Source organism: Euleptes europaea, chromosome 18 (genome assembly GCF_029931775.1).
Source record: "Euleptes europaea isolate rEulEur1 chromosome 18, rEulEur1.hap1, whole genome shotgun sequence".
NCBI lineage: Eukaryota > Metazoa > Chordata > Lepidosauria > Squamata > Sphaerodactylidae > Euleptes > Euleptes europaea.
In genome coordinates, this window is record NC_079329.1 from 38,725,932 (window position 1) to 38,741,728 (window position 15,797).

At 46.2% G+C, this 15,797-nt stretch overlaps 1 protein-coding gene across 1 annotated transcript in view; it reads right to left on the reverse strand.

The window, feature by feature from the left end:
* Nucleotides 1–15,288, reverse strand: part of MYO1D (myosin ID) — a 209,133-nt gene extending 193,845 nt beyond the window's left edge. Inside the window, exon 1 of the mRNA XM_056863329.1 lies at nt 15,194–15,288. Coding sequence (XP_056719307.1) covers nt 15,194–15,288 — 95 coding nt within the window. The remainder of the gene's footprint in view (nt 1–15,193) is intronic.
* Between the last annotated feature and the right edge of the window lie 509 nt (nt 15,289–15,797).

The window sequence follows — 15,797 nt, forward strand, 5'->3', positions numbered from 1 at the left end:
TTACTAATGTGAGGCAGAAAGTACTTGGAGTTGACACACACCACAGAGAAGAAAGTGCTTCGCCTCTCCACAGTTCTGTCCTGCACCTTCTTTCATTGCCCCTGCCTCCATTTTCCTGTTAGCCAACTTGGGAGTACAGAAATAAGCTTTGTTGGGGGAAAGACACTGGGGAGAATTGATAGTTTGAAAACCAGCTAAGCAACCCCCTGCTGCTTCTATCTGGAATACATCTTCTTCAACTGCCCACATTAATATTGGTGAAGGCGGAAAGTACCGCCAAGTCACAGCTGACTTATGGCAACCCTGCAGGGATTTCAAGGATATTACAAGGTTCAGAAGAGGCTAGGAAAACATTTGTTAAGGTAACATGTAGATCTATCTAATAGCTTCCTAAGGAACAGCACTGGTATTTTGAGATAAGGCTTACTGCCCAGGTTCTGTGTACCTTATGGCACCATGACTCACGGTCTGTCCATTCCTGCTGAACTGTCCAGATCTGTATCAACTGGAGCATGTGCATTCCTGACTGCTTCGCAGGAACTGTAGCTCTCCCTGCACATCTGCAAAACACTTTTGTGAAAACCATTGACACTAATAGAAGAAATGTGTCTTGGGAACTGTTGCAATGCATTATTCTTCATATGCCTCACCCACAGAGATGACTGAAAGGCCAAAGTAGCCAAGTTGTTTTGATCAAGGACAGATTAGCACATTAGCATGCTCACATTGCCCAAATCCCCGACACTTCACTGATGGTTGCCGTGGGTGGAATACAGTATTCTTTTGAATTGATTTTTTTGCTCAGGAACACTGGGGGAACACTGAAAAAAACTCCTAGGAAATATTTACTCTTTTAGAAAAGGTGAAAGTTCCCTCTGATATTTATCTGTTGACTTCTCCAAGTCTTTTCAGAGCTTTTCTACTGGACAGATTAAATGCACACTTAATTTAATATCCAGACATGCTGAAGTCCTACCTATTGTGACTATTTGACTGTCCAAATAATATACTTCCTTTTATTTACTACAGAATCGGTTTTTTACCTTCAATTTTAATTTTTCCTGTCTAATGGCAAAAATTAAAAATACACGTGCCGTTAGTGGCATAGGGCACAGCACTCTGCAACTCTTTCTCAAGTATTGGGCATATTTGCAATTTTCTTGTGGAAAATAAAGAAATTTATATTTTTAATTCCATAAATATAGAATCATAGAGCTGCAAAGGGCCATACAGGCCATCTAGTCCAATTCCCTGCTTAATGCAGGATCTGCCTAGACTAGAGCATCCCTGACAAGTGCTTGTCCGGCTTCTGCTTAAAGACTGCCAGTGAGGGGGAGCTCACCACCTCCCTAGGTAGCTGATTCCATTGTCGAACAACTCTTACTGTAAAAAGCTTTTTCCTAATATCCAGCCAGTATCTTTCCTCCCACAATTTAAACCCATTATTGTGAGTCCTGTCCTCTCTTGCTGACAGGTACAGCTCCCTGCCCTCCTCTAAGTGACAGCCCTTCAATACTTAAACAGAGCAATCATGTGCCCCCCCCTCAACCTCCTCTTCTCCAGACAAAACATTCCCAACTCCCTCAGCCTTTCCTCGCAGGGCTTGGTCTCCAGGCCCCTGATCATCCTCTTCGCTCTCCTCTGCACCTGCTCCATTCTGTCCACATCCTTTTTGAAGTGGGGCCTCCAGAACAGCACACAGTACTCCAGGTGCAGCCTGACCAATGCAATGTACAGCAGAACTATGACATCTTGCGATTTGGATGTTATGCCTCTGCTGATGCACCCCAAGATCGCTTTAGCTTTTTTTGTCGCTGCATCATACTGGCTGCTCATATTTAACTTACAGTCCACTAGTACCCCAAGATCTTGTTCATACACACTGCAACCCAGAAGTGTATCCCCCATCCAGTATCCATGTCCCTCATTTTTGTTACCCAGATGTAGAACTTAGCCCTTATCCTTGTTGAATTGCATCTTGTTCTCACCCGCCCACTTCTCCAGTGTGTTCCGATCTCGTTGAATTCAATCTCTATCTTCTGGGGTGTTTGCTGCTCCTCCCAATTTGGTGTCCTACAAATTTAATGAGCAGTCCCTCCGCACCCTCATCCAGATAATTTATAAAAATATTGAAAAGTACCAGGCCCAGAACCGAACCCTGTGGCACCCCACTGGACACCTCCCTCCATTCAGAGGAAATGCCATTGACAACTACTCTTTGAGTGTGGTTCTACAACCAGTTCCCTATCCACTTAACTATCTTATGGTCCAATCTACAGTCCTCTAGTGTACCCATCATAACATCATGGGGAACCATGTCAAAAACCTTGCTGAAATCCACGTAAACAACATCAACCGCCTTCCCTCAATCCAGTAAGCTCGTCACTCAATCAAAAAAGGAAACGAGGTTGGTCTGGCAGGACCTGTCTGGGAGAAATCCGTGCTGACTTCCTCGGATCACCGAGTTGTCTTTCAGATACTCACAGATTGATCTCTTTAATATCTGCTCCAGTATCTTCCCTGGGACAGAAGTCAAACTGACTGGCCTGTAGTTTCCTGGGTCATCTATATGCCAAACAGTACAATTTCATATGCTTTCATATGATAAATGATGCACTTTATGTTGTTAAATCAGTAAATAAAGAGTAGGTTTGATAGGAAATGCATTGCATGCATTTCAACCCCCCCCCTACAATTTCTGTTTCTCCCACCAAAAAATGGGGGGCGAATCATTGGGGGTTTTCCCTGTAGCTTCAAATATACTGGAAATTTTACACCTCCAGAACTGACCAACACAGCCTTTAGCAGTTATCAGCACTGCAAAGAAACCCCTGATATCAAAGCAAAGCTAGCACCAATAAACCTTATCTATGAAACCAATGCACAGAAAGGGAACCATAATTCAAAGTGTTTATTACTTTATGATAATTTTCTCAAATGCAACAGAACTTTGTAGTACCTAGTTACCGTACCACATATAAAACAGGAGCAATACATGACCACACCCCAAAAGGTAGTTGTGAGGGACAAATACAGCAGAATGGGAAGGTCATAGAAAACACAAGGGTTTTTTGTGGCCCAAGAATAGTGATGGTTTTCAGGCCATTTTAGTTCTTAACTACAGGCAAAAGGGAAACCGCTATTTTGTAGCTCAGTGGGTCCCTTTAATCCAAAGGGGGTCCTTCTGGTGGACTGTTGAACCTCCATCTGTTGGGTCTCAAATTCCTACAGAGCCCCCATTTTTGCTGTCTCTTGAAAGGAAATGCTGCTAGTATGTACACACATAGACTGCATTCGTCTTCTGCCTCTCCTTGCGCACACAGAAAGGAGAGAGATGCAGGAAAGTGAAGCGAGTGAAGAAGATTTCTGTAGTCTGGAGATCACTTGTAATTCCAGGAGGTTTCCAGGCCCCACCTGGAGTTTGGCAAACCTACTTGCCAGTGAACAATCTGAGAAATGCAATTTAATTTTTTTTAAAACCTCAACTAGCCAGACAAAGCTACATGTATCTCAACCAACTGGTCTTTTCACTTTATAGCAAAAATAGCCCCACAATAGCTTATGCATCCCTAAACAATCCATAGCCCCTACATCTTTCGTTAAATCAGCCTTGCAAACAAATTACTGACTGACTTATATACTTCCCGTGTACCTGCTGTTCTCCCCAAAAGGGACTCAAAGCAGCTTACTTCATCCTCCTGTCCTCCATCCGACGCTTGCAACAACCCCAAGGTCAGGCTTGAGAGTATGCGGCTAGACGGAGGTCACTCAGACAGCTGCCGAGTGGCAGAGTGGGCACTCGAACCCAGGTCTCCCAAATCCTAGTCCAACACTCCAATCACTACACAATACTGGCTTGCACAAATCTGCATCAGCGGCACAATTTTTTTACCAACTTGCCTCCAAATACATACCCACGATATTCACTGGGCTGAGTACACACAACATCTTCAAATTACAAAGCAGATGTTACAAATTCTGCTTGGTTGCCTGCAGGTAATTCTTACTAGTTGGTAAGTGGCTGTCTGCTTCTGAGTTAAATGAAGTCTCAGGCTGTTAAGTGGGAACAGTCCCTGATTCCACCACCACCACCACCCCAAATGTCACTTAGCACTCCTATCTCCAACTCAACCTCTTTTGTTTAAATTACAACCAAAGTGTTATTACAGACAGCTCAAACTAAGGTAAGCACAGGACACTTGGGAACGTTGGTGTTCCATTCACCCTGCATAGGGAGACGTTTTCACATTCTTGCTTCTTTCTCTAGCATGCCATCCACAAATTGTTTGTTTAACCAGTAAGCTGATTTTAGAGAGTCTCCCTGTCTAATTTGCTCATGCTTTTGAAATGGAAGTAACATGTTTTGAATTACAAGGGGTTACAGGAACATTCTTGTGGTGAGTTTGGCTTTTCATTGGCAAAAAGAAAGCAAAATTCCCTCCATGCTACAGAAGTCGTTTCCCTCATCAGTACAAAGCAGTTTTCAGAAGATGTTTAATAAGCTACTGTTCCAAGGATAAGCTTACAACCAGTTTAAAAAAATATATCAGCAGCATATGCATTTTTCTCCTCTAATACTTTACCTGGTCATAAAAGCAGCAGAATATTTCCGAAACTTTGGAGGAAAAAGAATACAATTTTCATGTAAGATACACTGAGGGAGGGGTCCCCAAAGTTTTTGAGCCTATGGGCACCTGTGGAATTCTGAAACAGCATGGGGGGGGCACAAAATGGTTGCTGCAGGAGGCAGAGCCAGCCATAAAATGATGACCACAGCTGAACTTCAGTAACACGGTGTAGCTGCCGCCAAAGCAACATTTAAGAAAATCTGCACAGCTAATCAGATCTCCAGTAGTCAATCAGAAGCCTTGCTGGGTGAAAGCCGAACCTGCCCCCCCCCCACTCCCGAAAAACACGGCGGGTGCCAGAAAAGGTGTCAGCAGGCACCATGTTGGGGACCCTGGCACTAAAGTAAACAACAAGAACCCTGTTCTATGCATTTTATTCTTAATTATATCCAGCATACTCACACCTCTTTAGTAATTTTGTCACTATTTATAGGCAAATCCCAAATGCAAGAATTTATACATTCTGCATTCGCTTTCTTTTATATTTCCAATTTTTTATTTCTACACTGATTACGCATGCACTTTTAAGCTATAGTTACAGTTCTCGAACACATTCCCTTGGGTCTCAAAACCAAGAGAATATGCAGCCTATAATTTTGCACAAGTACAGCAAAAGCATAAGACTTGGTATTTTGTGCCACTTTTACTACCCTGAGAAGTTCAGATTTCATGTTTTCCAAAAGCAGGGCAGTGCCTGGAAACATCCCAAAAGCAACGACAGGAGGACAGCAAAGGCTCGACTAGGATTTACAGTATGTCCGTCCTAGTTTTTGTCCCTTCCACAGGACAAGCAGGGAAAAGAATAGGGGGAGGGGGATGAGCAAATATGGGCAAGTTTCCTCTGTCTGTGCAGCCCCAACAGGTCACAGAATTCAGAATTTGTGCCACAACACAGCTCTGCTCAACACAGCATAAACATTTGGTCTTATGCTGCCTTAGCCTCATGGTATTTATTGAGAGCTTAGGTCTGCCCTACCCTGAGAACTACATGAGACAAGTACTGGGCTAGCTAGATCACTGCGGGACTATGAGCCAGTTGCCTTCCTCCTTTCCACGTCATGAACGTACAGACACTGTTCAGCTCAAGAAGGGGAATTGCTGGGGGGGGGGCACATCTATAGCAAGCTGCCCACCGTTTCAGCTGTGTTCTTCTCTTCTTCCTGTCGCAGGTACCTGTAACGCTTGTGCGTGGCCAGAGGCACAAGTCCTTGGGCAAGAGTGGGGGCAAGCCTACGGATGAGCCCAAACCACAGCCAGTAACTTTTCAGCAGGAGCGTGTGTGTGTGAGCATATTGCCTTTTTTGAGCTGCTCTGGATCCCTTTGGGGAGAAAAGCAGGATACCGTTATTTAATATATCACAGCGCCTGCGGAAAGAGTACATCTTCAAAATATCCTACAAGGAAGTACTCAACATTATGAGACACCAAGTTAACTCCTTTTGCAAACACTGGTTGTACTGCTAAGAGCAAGACTACCCATATGAACAGTATTCCAAAAGCACCATTCCTATCTTACCTTGAAACGAAAGCAAGATCTTGTCAAAATGTAGCAAGAACCACCAAGTAAGAACTCCTTTTTTAGTTAGAACTATTTGAAAAGGTTCCAAGGAAACAGAAAGCTCAAGAAATCCACATCCACAAAGAGTACACAGACTGAAGCATAATACCCACAAAGAAGGAAATGCCTCTGAGTCGTAGAGGTTGTACTGCGTTGTTCCAGGGAACTAACTCTCTGGCTTCTTTGTATGCTTAGCAGAGGTCCTAAGAAGATCAGTAAGAGTGGACCAGCACCCCTGATGGGCAGATTGCCCCTGCCATCCATCTTCCCTGGCAATAACACTGCAGGTGAGTACAAGATATAGTTGTTACTACATCCCCACTAGCCCCAGATCCTATATCTTTAACAGCAGTTCAAGATTCAGAATTAAGCAGGCAAAACTTCTCTTGCAGTGGAAATGAAGGGGGTTACCGCACTTTGTATTCCCAGCGATGTATTAAGAGTTTGAAAATGTTATTAAAAAAATCGCTTTAAAAGGGTTTTTGGATACCACTGCTTATAAATGGCTGGAAGACGTCTTCACAGCTAAAGGGGCCAAACAAAGTGCGAACAGTATTTTTTATAACGTTTTCAAACTCTTAATACATTGGTGGGAATACATAGAAAGAGCGAACAGTATTTTTTATAACATTTTCAAACTCTTAATACATCGCTGGGAATACAAGTGTGGTAACCCCAAATGAAACATGGAAGCAAATGAATGTGTTTAATTCAGTGAGCTGGTTTTCCAAAGACTATAAATCCAAACGTTTTCTGATGCCCAAAAAATAGCATGATTTCTTTTGTCTTATAGTAAGCAAATCTTACATAGAAAAAACTTAAAAGCACTCCCATGTTAATTTCATATCCCTACGGCAACAAATACTTGAACTGAAATATTTAATTAGGAAAAAATAATTAAGAATGTTTAAGTGTTACATTTATCTGCTAGTGAGGAAGGAACACACCAACTGCTTCAGGATCCAACACCCGCCTGGAACTTAAGACACACCTCCAGACAGGTGCTCTACATTTTGAGAGCCACTGACCACCAGCATACCACCCACCACCACCACCAGGCTGCAAAGAGGATACAACAGCAAAGAACACAACAAGCTTGGCCATTTTATCTAACAGCTCAGAGTTCACAGTTCAATACAAACAGCACACAAGGAAGTAGAATTTCAAACAGATGCTACTTCTTAACGTTTATTTGGCACTGAAGCCGTGCCAGGTATGGTGCCAGAGGAGACCTGACATGGATGCAGAGAAGAAGATGAAGAGCTTGTTTTTATATGCCCACTTTCTCTACCACTTAAGGAAGAATCAAACCGGCTTACAGTTTAGATGGTTCCCCATCTAAACATTGTCATAAGAACATAAGAAAAGCCATGCTGGATCAGACCAAGGTCCGTCAAGTCCAGCAGACTGTTCACATAGTGTCCAACCAGGAGATGAACAGTTGGTTTTTATATGCCGACTTTCTCTACCACTTAAGGGAGACTCAAACCAGCTTACAATCACCTTCCCTTCCCCTCCCCACAACAGACACCCTGTGAGGTAGGTGAGGCTGAGAGAGCTCTAAGAGAGCTGTGACTAGCCCAAGGTCACCCAGCTGGCCTTATGTGTAGGAGTGGGGAAACCAACCCGGTTCTCCTGATCGGACTCCACCACTCCAAACCAGTGCTCTTAACCACTACACAAAGGACATGCTGAAAGCCTGTGTGGTGTAGTGATTCCAGTGTCGGAATAGGATCCAGGATTCCCAGTTCGAATCTCCACTCTGCTTTGGAAGCCTGCTGGGCCAGTCACACTCTCTCAGCCTAACCCACTTCACAGGGTTGCTGTGGTGAAGAGAAAATGGAGGAATGTAAATTGCTTTGGGTCCCCCCTGGGCAGAAAGGGCAGGACAGGAATGAAGCCAACAAATAAAAGGGGCAGGAGGACAGTGGGCCGTGTATCCGATGCTCCCGAAGAGTTCACAGCAGTGCACAAACGATTCCTGGATGAACTCCCATCCAGGCACCAGCCAAGTCCAGACACGCTTTGTGTCAGATGGCCCTTTATGGTTACTCTGGTGACCCTGAGAAGGCTAGTGAAATACAAGGACTTTCAGGGACACTTTGCAAAGAGAGGGAGGCCCGTTCCAAGCATGGCAGAAGGCACAGATTCTGAGGCAAGAGAAAACAGAGAGCCGAAGGATCCCGCACAACCGCTCACACCTTTCAACCCAAGGCAGCAGAATTCCCTTCGCTGAATTAGGATAGAAGTCTCCTTACATTTACATCCAAGTCTGCTGCACGGATATCAACAGCGCTTGCTTCCAAATACACATCTTAGGACGTATAAGCATCACAAACCTAGCGAGAACCAAATTCGCCCAGTAGATTTCAGTCAGGGGTTCTCAATCCTCCACTGGTGTAGTTTGTGCCCTGCTCAGAGGAAGTGATCAGTGGGGCCAAACATTAGACTGTTCAACTGCAGAAAAAAGATAACTGCAAATATGCACTTAATTGCTTTGCTACAACTGCCTTCCATCCTATTACATTTGCCACCACCAGTTCTGAAACGGCACATTGTTAATAAAACTTTTTAGAGACAATACTTTCTAATTAGGATGTCTTCGTGTGCCTTATGGTGGCATCATTCAGCCACCATCAATGTCTGCTAAATTGTCCTGATCCGTATCAACTTGCACATATTCTTGCACTGCCTTATGGGAATCGTAGTTTCATTGCCAGCAGACCACAAAAAGCTGGTTTTCAACGGACTCTCAGTCACAGATGAGCTCCGATTTGCTGATCTTGTGATCAGCTCTGTGCCAATACAAGAGATAATTGCAATTCTCTATTAATTACTGTAATTCATTATTGTAATTTGCACTACACAGGTGCAAAAAGCAGGAAAGGTATCAACTGTGGTCATTTAAAAGTTGCATCGGACTGTGCAGGTGCAAAGAAGGGGAAACTGCAAGTGATTCTGTCCTTGACACACAGGCCATTTTAACAATCCCAACCATGACTCTGGGAGATACGCGCCTCTTCCCAGGTGACTGTTAAGGGGAGATATGATATAGAGGTCTATAAAATTATGCATGATATGGAGTGGACAGGGAGAAGCATTTCTCCCTCTCTCATAATACTAGAACGTGGGGTCATCTGCCGAAGCTGGAGGGTGAGAGATTCAAAACAGATAAAAGGAAGTATTTCTTCATAAAATGCATAGTTAAATTAACTCCCTGCCCCAGGATGTGGTGATGGCTGCCAATTTGGAAGGCTTTAAGAGGGAAATGGACATGTTCATGGAGGAGAGGGCTATCCATGGCTGCTAGTCAAAATGAATACCAGCCATGATGCATACCAATTCTCTCCAGGATCAGAGGAACGTGCCTATTATATTAGGCGCTGGGGAACACAGGCAGGACAATGCTGCTGCAGTCGTCTTGTCTGTGGACTTCCTAGAGGCACCTGGGAGAGCCAGCATAGTGTAGTAGGTAAGAGCGGTGGTTTGGAGTGGTGGACTCTAATCGGGAGAACCAGGCTTGATTTCCCACTCCTCCACATGAGTGGCGGACGCTAATCTGGTGAACTGGATTTGTTTCCCCACTCCTCCACATAAAGCTGGGTGACCTTGGGCTAGTCTCAGCTCTCTTAGAGCTCTCTCAGCCCCACCTACCTCACAGGATGTCTGTTGTGGGGAGGGGAAGGGAAGGTGATTGTAAGCCGGTTTGAGTCTCCCTTAAGTGGTAGAGAAAGTCGGCATATAAAAACCAACTGTTCATCTCCTGGTTGGACACTATGTGAACAGTCTGCTGGACTTGACGGACCTTGGTCTGATCCAGCATGGCTTTTCTTATGTTCTTATGACAATGTTTAGATGGGGAACCACACTATTGCAAAAGCAGCTGCAACAGAGCGGTAACACGTACAACTTATTGACCAAGGCATCATCAGGGCATCACCCTGCAGTACAAACAGCTACTGCACAGGTGGCAAAGATGCTTGGCACGGCAATCAAGTCAAGCATCTAACAGCTATGCGGAGGTGATCACGGAAAGGGGCTCAGCTTGCATATAAATACAAAGGTAAATCCTACTGGCAGTCTCATGTGTGCTGGCACCCCTGGTTCCTATACAGACACTCACATTCTGTCTCCCACCACAGGCCACCCATCCCCCCTGGGGTTGCATTTTGCAACAAACATCACCAGAACAGGCACTGACCCAGGTGTTCTGCTTTGGAACCAGGAACAGGTTCAGAAACCTAGAGGATACAGACCAGCTGAATTCAACAGACTCAGATACAAAATGAAGAACAAAAAGAAAACGGTCCATATTCCTTGATTTCCTCTTTGAGAAAGTACCAGCTGCGAGCCCACTTAGCAATCCTCAGCATCCTTCCTTGGAGGCATGCTCTGCCCCAATAAATGGGACTTCATTTGAAGAAAATATACTCTGGATCAGGCAGATCCATTTTATAAATATAATATGCTTTAGCAAAGTGAACTTGAGGGACAGAATGACAGACTGAAAACAAGGATTTCACCTGTACTTGCTTCAAGAAGTTCAGTTACTATTCCGCTCCTTATAAAGGGATAGTTCACCTGGGTGTAACACTACACCATGGCTGCAACAACGCATGGCAGTGATAGAGGAAAGGGGCAGTTGCTCATCATGATTGATGCTGCTGTTTCTCAGATCAGTGGAACCTGCCGCTATCACGCCTCTTTCGCACTGCTGACAAGCAAGGCAAACCAGGTAGTTCGATTCACTCAACTATGTGTCTTTGCAGGATGGAAAGATATTCCCAGGCTTTAGACGCCATAGCAATGCACCATAAAGGTGAAATAATCGGTCAGCTAAACAGAGCTGCCTAGCTCTTATTTCGCTTTTACTGTGAGAGATGCTGAGCAATCCTAGTGGGGTGACTCAGGGGCAGAACGATCCCTGTAACAAACCTTAAAGCATTTGTAAGCGTCTACTTAGCACAGCTGAACTGATTTTTTTGTTTTACTGCTGTCTCCTTCAGTCTGAGACTTTGTCCACTTGTTCCAGTCAGCAACAACAGGATGTCTCATTCAAAAAAGAAGAGGCAGCAACACTGGTTCAAAGAGGACCGCAAAACAAAAGACATGTTTTATTAAGGCCAACTAAAATAGACAACACAACATACGAGTTTCTGAGTTTTACAAAACTCTTTATCAGGCCAGTTGTTTTGTAAAAAAGGAATGGAGGAATCATCTCGCAGACGGTGTTTTTAAGGTCCCTTAATCAGCATCTTGTGCTCTGTAGGTATCTTACCACATTTGTGCAGCATACCTGCTCTCTACTTGTAAAATATTTTGTGGTCTGGACTGTATGAGTGGGTGGTGCCCGCAAGGGTCCGCGGCTAGGGATCCATAATGTTGCTTAGCTGCCACATCAACCAACATTATTACAATCCAGAGGTATTCAGTGAAGTATTCTGTACAAGGTAAAACAGGGATCTCCAACAGATAACCTGTGAGCTACCGTTAGCTCACAGGTTGCTGCAGAATCACTTGGGCATCCCCAAGCCAAGTAAAGATCACAAAAAGATCTGCTCTAGGCTTTAACTTTTTCTCTGCGCTGCATAGCTGATTGCTTCACTTTTGGTGATCTCCCTAGCCCACGTTCTGATTCTAGGACAAGACAAAACTTGGTAATGTGCCGGGGGGGGGGGGGGGGAGCATTGGGAGAAGTAGCTTGAGGCACTGTATTTTTCATTACTCATCTATAGCTGTCATTAAAGAAAAGATTGGCTACCCATGAAGTAAAGGGTGCAAAGGGACCGGAAAAACATGTTTAAAGGGAAGCACTAGTTAAAAAGCAGAAAGCTAGCATGGTGTAGTGGTTACAGTGTTGGATGAGGACCTGGGAAACCCAGGTTCAAATTCCCACTCACACCATGGAAGCTTGCTGGGTGACCTTGGGCCAGTCACACACTCCCAGCCCTGATCCTGGCTAGTAGTTGGATGGGAGACCTCCAAGGAATACCAGGGGTGTGACGCGGAGGCAGGCAATGGCAAACCACCTCTGTAAGTCTTTTGCCCTGACCTCCCAACGTCTCTTGCCTTGAAAGCCCCAGCGGGGGTTCGCCATAAGTCAACTGTGACTTGACGGCAAAAAATTATAAAGTTAACAAGCCCTCTACCCAACACAACTGCACATAATGCAAAACAGACTTTAAATACAAGGTGTCCAATAACAATTTCATAGTTGACAGGCATTGAAATGGTACAATCAGAAAACCATCAACGCTGCTCCTAAGTCCTGAAATGCCTCTGACATATTCCAAGCAGGTGTTTGGGTACGGAAGGCAGGGGGTAGGGAAAGAATGCTGGACCTTTGGCATGACCCAGCAGAGCAAGTCCTAGGTGCTCTCTTAAAGTTTAGACAAATTCCTGATGCGTAGGTCTATCAGAGGTTATTGAGGATCAACAACAACAGACTTTATTTGTAGTCATAGACCATCAAATATCCCAAATAATTGTAATTAAACATATACATAAATAGTTATGAACTGCTAATACAAAAGATAAAGATGCAGAGGAGATTAAAAACTGGAATGAAGGGATAAAATCCTCCAAAGTATACATAAAACAGTAGAGATTCTAATCACAGATTGGTTATTCTAGAGCCTGAAGTGCATTTTGTCTTATTTTAGTTGCCAACCAGGCAAATCTAGCCATACTAACAGATACATTTGGTATTGCGTCTGACAAAAGGAGCTCTAGACGATGTTTTCTGAGAGGTCTGGGACAATCCACTAACAAGGGAATCAGAGGGCCTGAGCGTATATGATCATATAACGTGCACTCAAATAGGACGTGTTCAGTGTTTTCTAATGCGTCCTGGTTACCTATGCATTTTCATGCATCCATTGGCTTTTTATTATATATCCCTTCGAGAAAGAGGGAAGAGCATTATATCAAAGGAGCATAAAAGCCCTACGATATTCCAGATTTGTAATATCTGACAGATAAGGCCTAGTGGTGTTCCTAATAAGCAGGTCCTTTCTAAAGAGGGGATTCTGAATCTTATTCAGATCGTGCTGCCTCTCTACCTCAAAAACTCTAGTCTTAATAAGTTCTTTGGCCGCATCATGAGTCATTGATAAGAGGAGCTGATGAGAGAGCCCACAGTGGCCCAATTTTTTATTAAGTTATTGAGTATCCTTTCCTTTCCTTTTATCCCTTAGAAGCTCCTTGATCAATTGATCTTGAGCAGCATATATCTAGTGTTGGAGGGATATAAGGACTGAAACAAATCTTGCCACTGACAATGTAGCCTTGGGGTCCCTGTCGCTTAGTAAAAAAGGCATTATGTCAGTCACAGAGGCGTTGGATTTGTATTTGAGTATCAAGATAATCCATCACTGGATCCCAGCTGTTGGGGAAAGAGAACTACAGCGGTAAACTGCCTCTTGCCTGCGTGCCCTTCCAGCTTCCAAGCGTACCAGGCCAACCACCACTGGGAAGCATACGCTGGATTAGGCAGACCTTTAGTAAGACTCAGCAGGGGCTTCCTGTTTGCTTTGATAAAAGACCAACAGAAATCCTTCTGGACAAACATATTAACAGCTATTTATTTAATCTTTTTGTTGTTGTTGTTGTTATATGCCAACTATCTGCCAAAGCACTCAGTTAAACAACTGTTAAACAACTGTTAAAAAGTAAAATCAACCAAAATCAAAAATACAGCCTAATCAATTCAGAACATTTACAATTGAAGTTACTTCTTAACAGAAACCAGCATATTGTCGAAGGCTTTCACGGTCAGAGTTCATTGGTTCTTGTAGGTTATCCGGGCTGTGTGACCGTGGTCTTGGAATTTTCTTTCCTGACGTCTCGCCAGCAGCTGTGGCAGGCATCTTCAGAGGAGGAACACTGAAGGACAGGGTCTCCCAGTGTCAAGTGTGTAGGAAGATATAGTCAGAAAGGGGTTGGGTTTGAGCTGAGTACTGTCCTGCAGAAGTAATGTGCAGGACAGTACTCAGCTCAAACCCAACCCCTTTCTGATTATATCTTCCTACACACTCGACACAGAGACCCTGTCCTTCAGTGTTCCTCCTCTGAAGATGCCTGCCACAGCTGCTGGCGAAACGGTCAGGAAAGAAAATACCAAGACCACGGTCACACAGCCCGGATAACCTACGAGAACCAAGAAACCAGCATGTTTTCCAGGTAGTAACACCATTGACAATAAGATACCAACAAAACACAGACTGCAACCACACGCAAAGAAGACTGATACAGAACGAATCCTGGCTAAACAGGGGAAGGGAGGGAGAGAAGCAGAGCATCTTTTCAAGAAAGTAAATCTGGAAGGGCAAAGAGGTACACAATTGTAATGTACACACATACACAGCAGACCACAATGACACACCTATGCATTTTCCTGGTCCGCCTGCACAAACTTTCGTCCTCAGAGCCCCAGCCCCTGATGGCTAGAAGCCTACCCCAAGCGGGCAGAAAATCCTGAGAAAAGTTGACGGCAGGAACACGGAAAGACTCCGCAGTTTGTTCTCTTTTGCGTTCCCCCCCCCCAAAAAAAACTGCACAGACCTCCTTTGGCAACTGTGCTCCCAGACGGCACGGCTGAGTTTATTTGCTTAAACGGCCAAGGGGAATGGAAATGAGCGGTGCTAACCAAGAGCGGAGCCTCCACATTCAGAGACAGTCTACCAGTTCACAGACGACACGCTCTTTTCTGGCAGATCTCGCCCGAGCTGCGGAAAGGAGGAGGGGGCTGCTGCACGGGCATCCCACCCCCCCCCCAAGAAAAGCGCTCTTCCCCACCACTCCCTCCCCCAACAGAAGGGGCAGAAAGAGACACGCCCACCCCCACCCTCGGGCCGAGGAAGCACCTGTCCCTGCCCTCCCCTCCAGGACCCATTCCACCTCCCCAAAAGACCCCACCACCGCTGGGGTGCCAACCTCCAGGAGGGGCCTGGAGCCCCCACCCCCCGAATTACCCCCCCGCCGGCGCTGGGGACCCCCGCCCCGCTACCTGAGCCTCAGGTTGGCCATGAAGTCCGGCATGGAGACGGAGTCCAGCAGCACGAAGTCCGCCTTGCCGAACTCCAGGCTCTCCTGCTCCGCCATGGCCGGGCGGACCGGGTACCGAGGGCGCAGTGAGCGCGGCCGGGGAGCGCGGAGGCGCCCCGCCGCCCAGGCCCCGCCCACGCCCCGCCCACTCACCTGGGAGGCAGCTCGCGGGCGGAGCGCGTCACGCCCGGGCGGGGCGGGGCCCGGCGGTGGGCGTGTCCCTCCCTCCCTGCGAGGGCGCGGGGAGCGCGGAGGCGCCCCGCCCAGGCCCCGCCCACTCAGCTGGGAGGCCTCTCGCGGACGGAGCGCGTCACGCCCGGGAAGGGCGGGGCCCGGCGGTGGGCGTGTCCCTCCCTCCCCTGCGAGGGCGCGGGGAGCGCGGAGGCGCCCCGCCCAGGCCCCGCCCACTCAGCTGGGAGGCCTCTCGCGGACGGAGCGCGTCACGCCCGGGAAGGGCGGGGCCCGGCGGTGGGCGTGTCCCTCCCTCCCCTGCGAGGGCGCGGGGAGCGCGGAGGCGCCCCGCCCAGGCCCCGCCCACTCAGCTGGGAGGCCTCTCGCGGACGGAG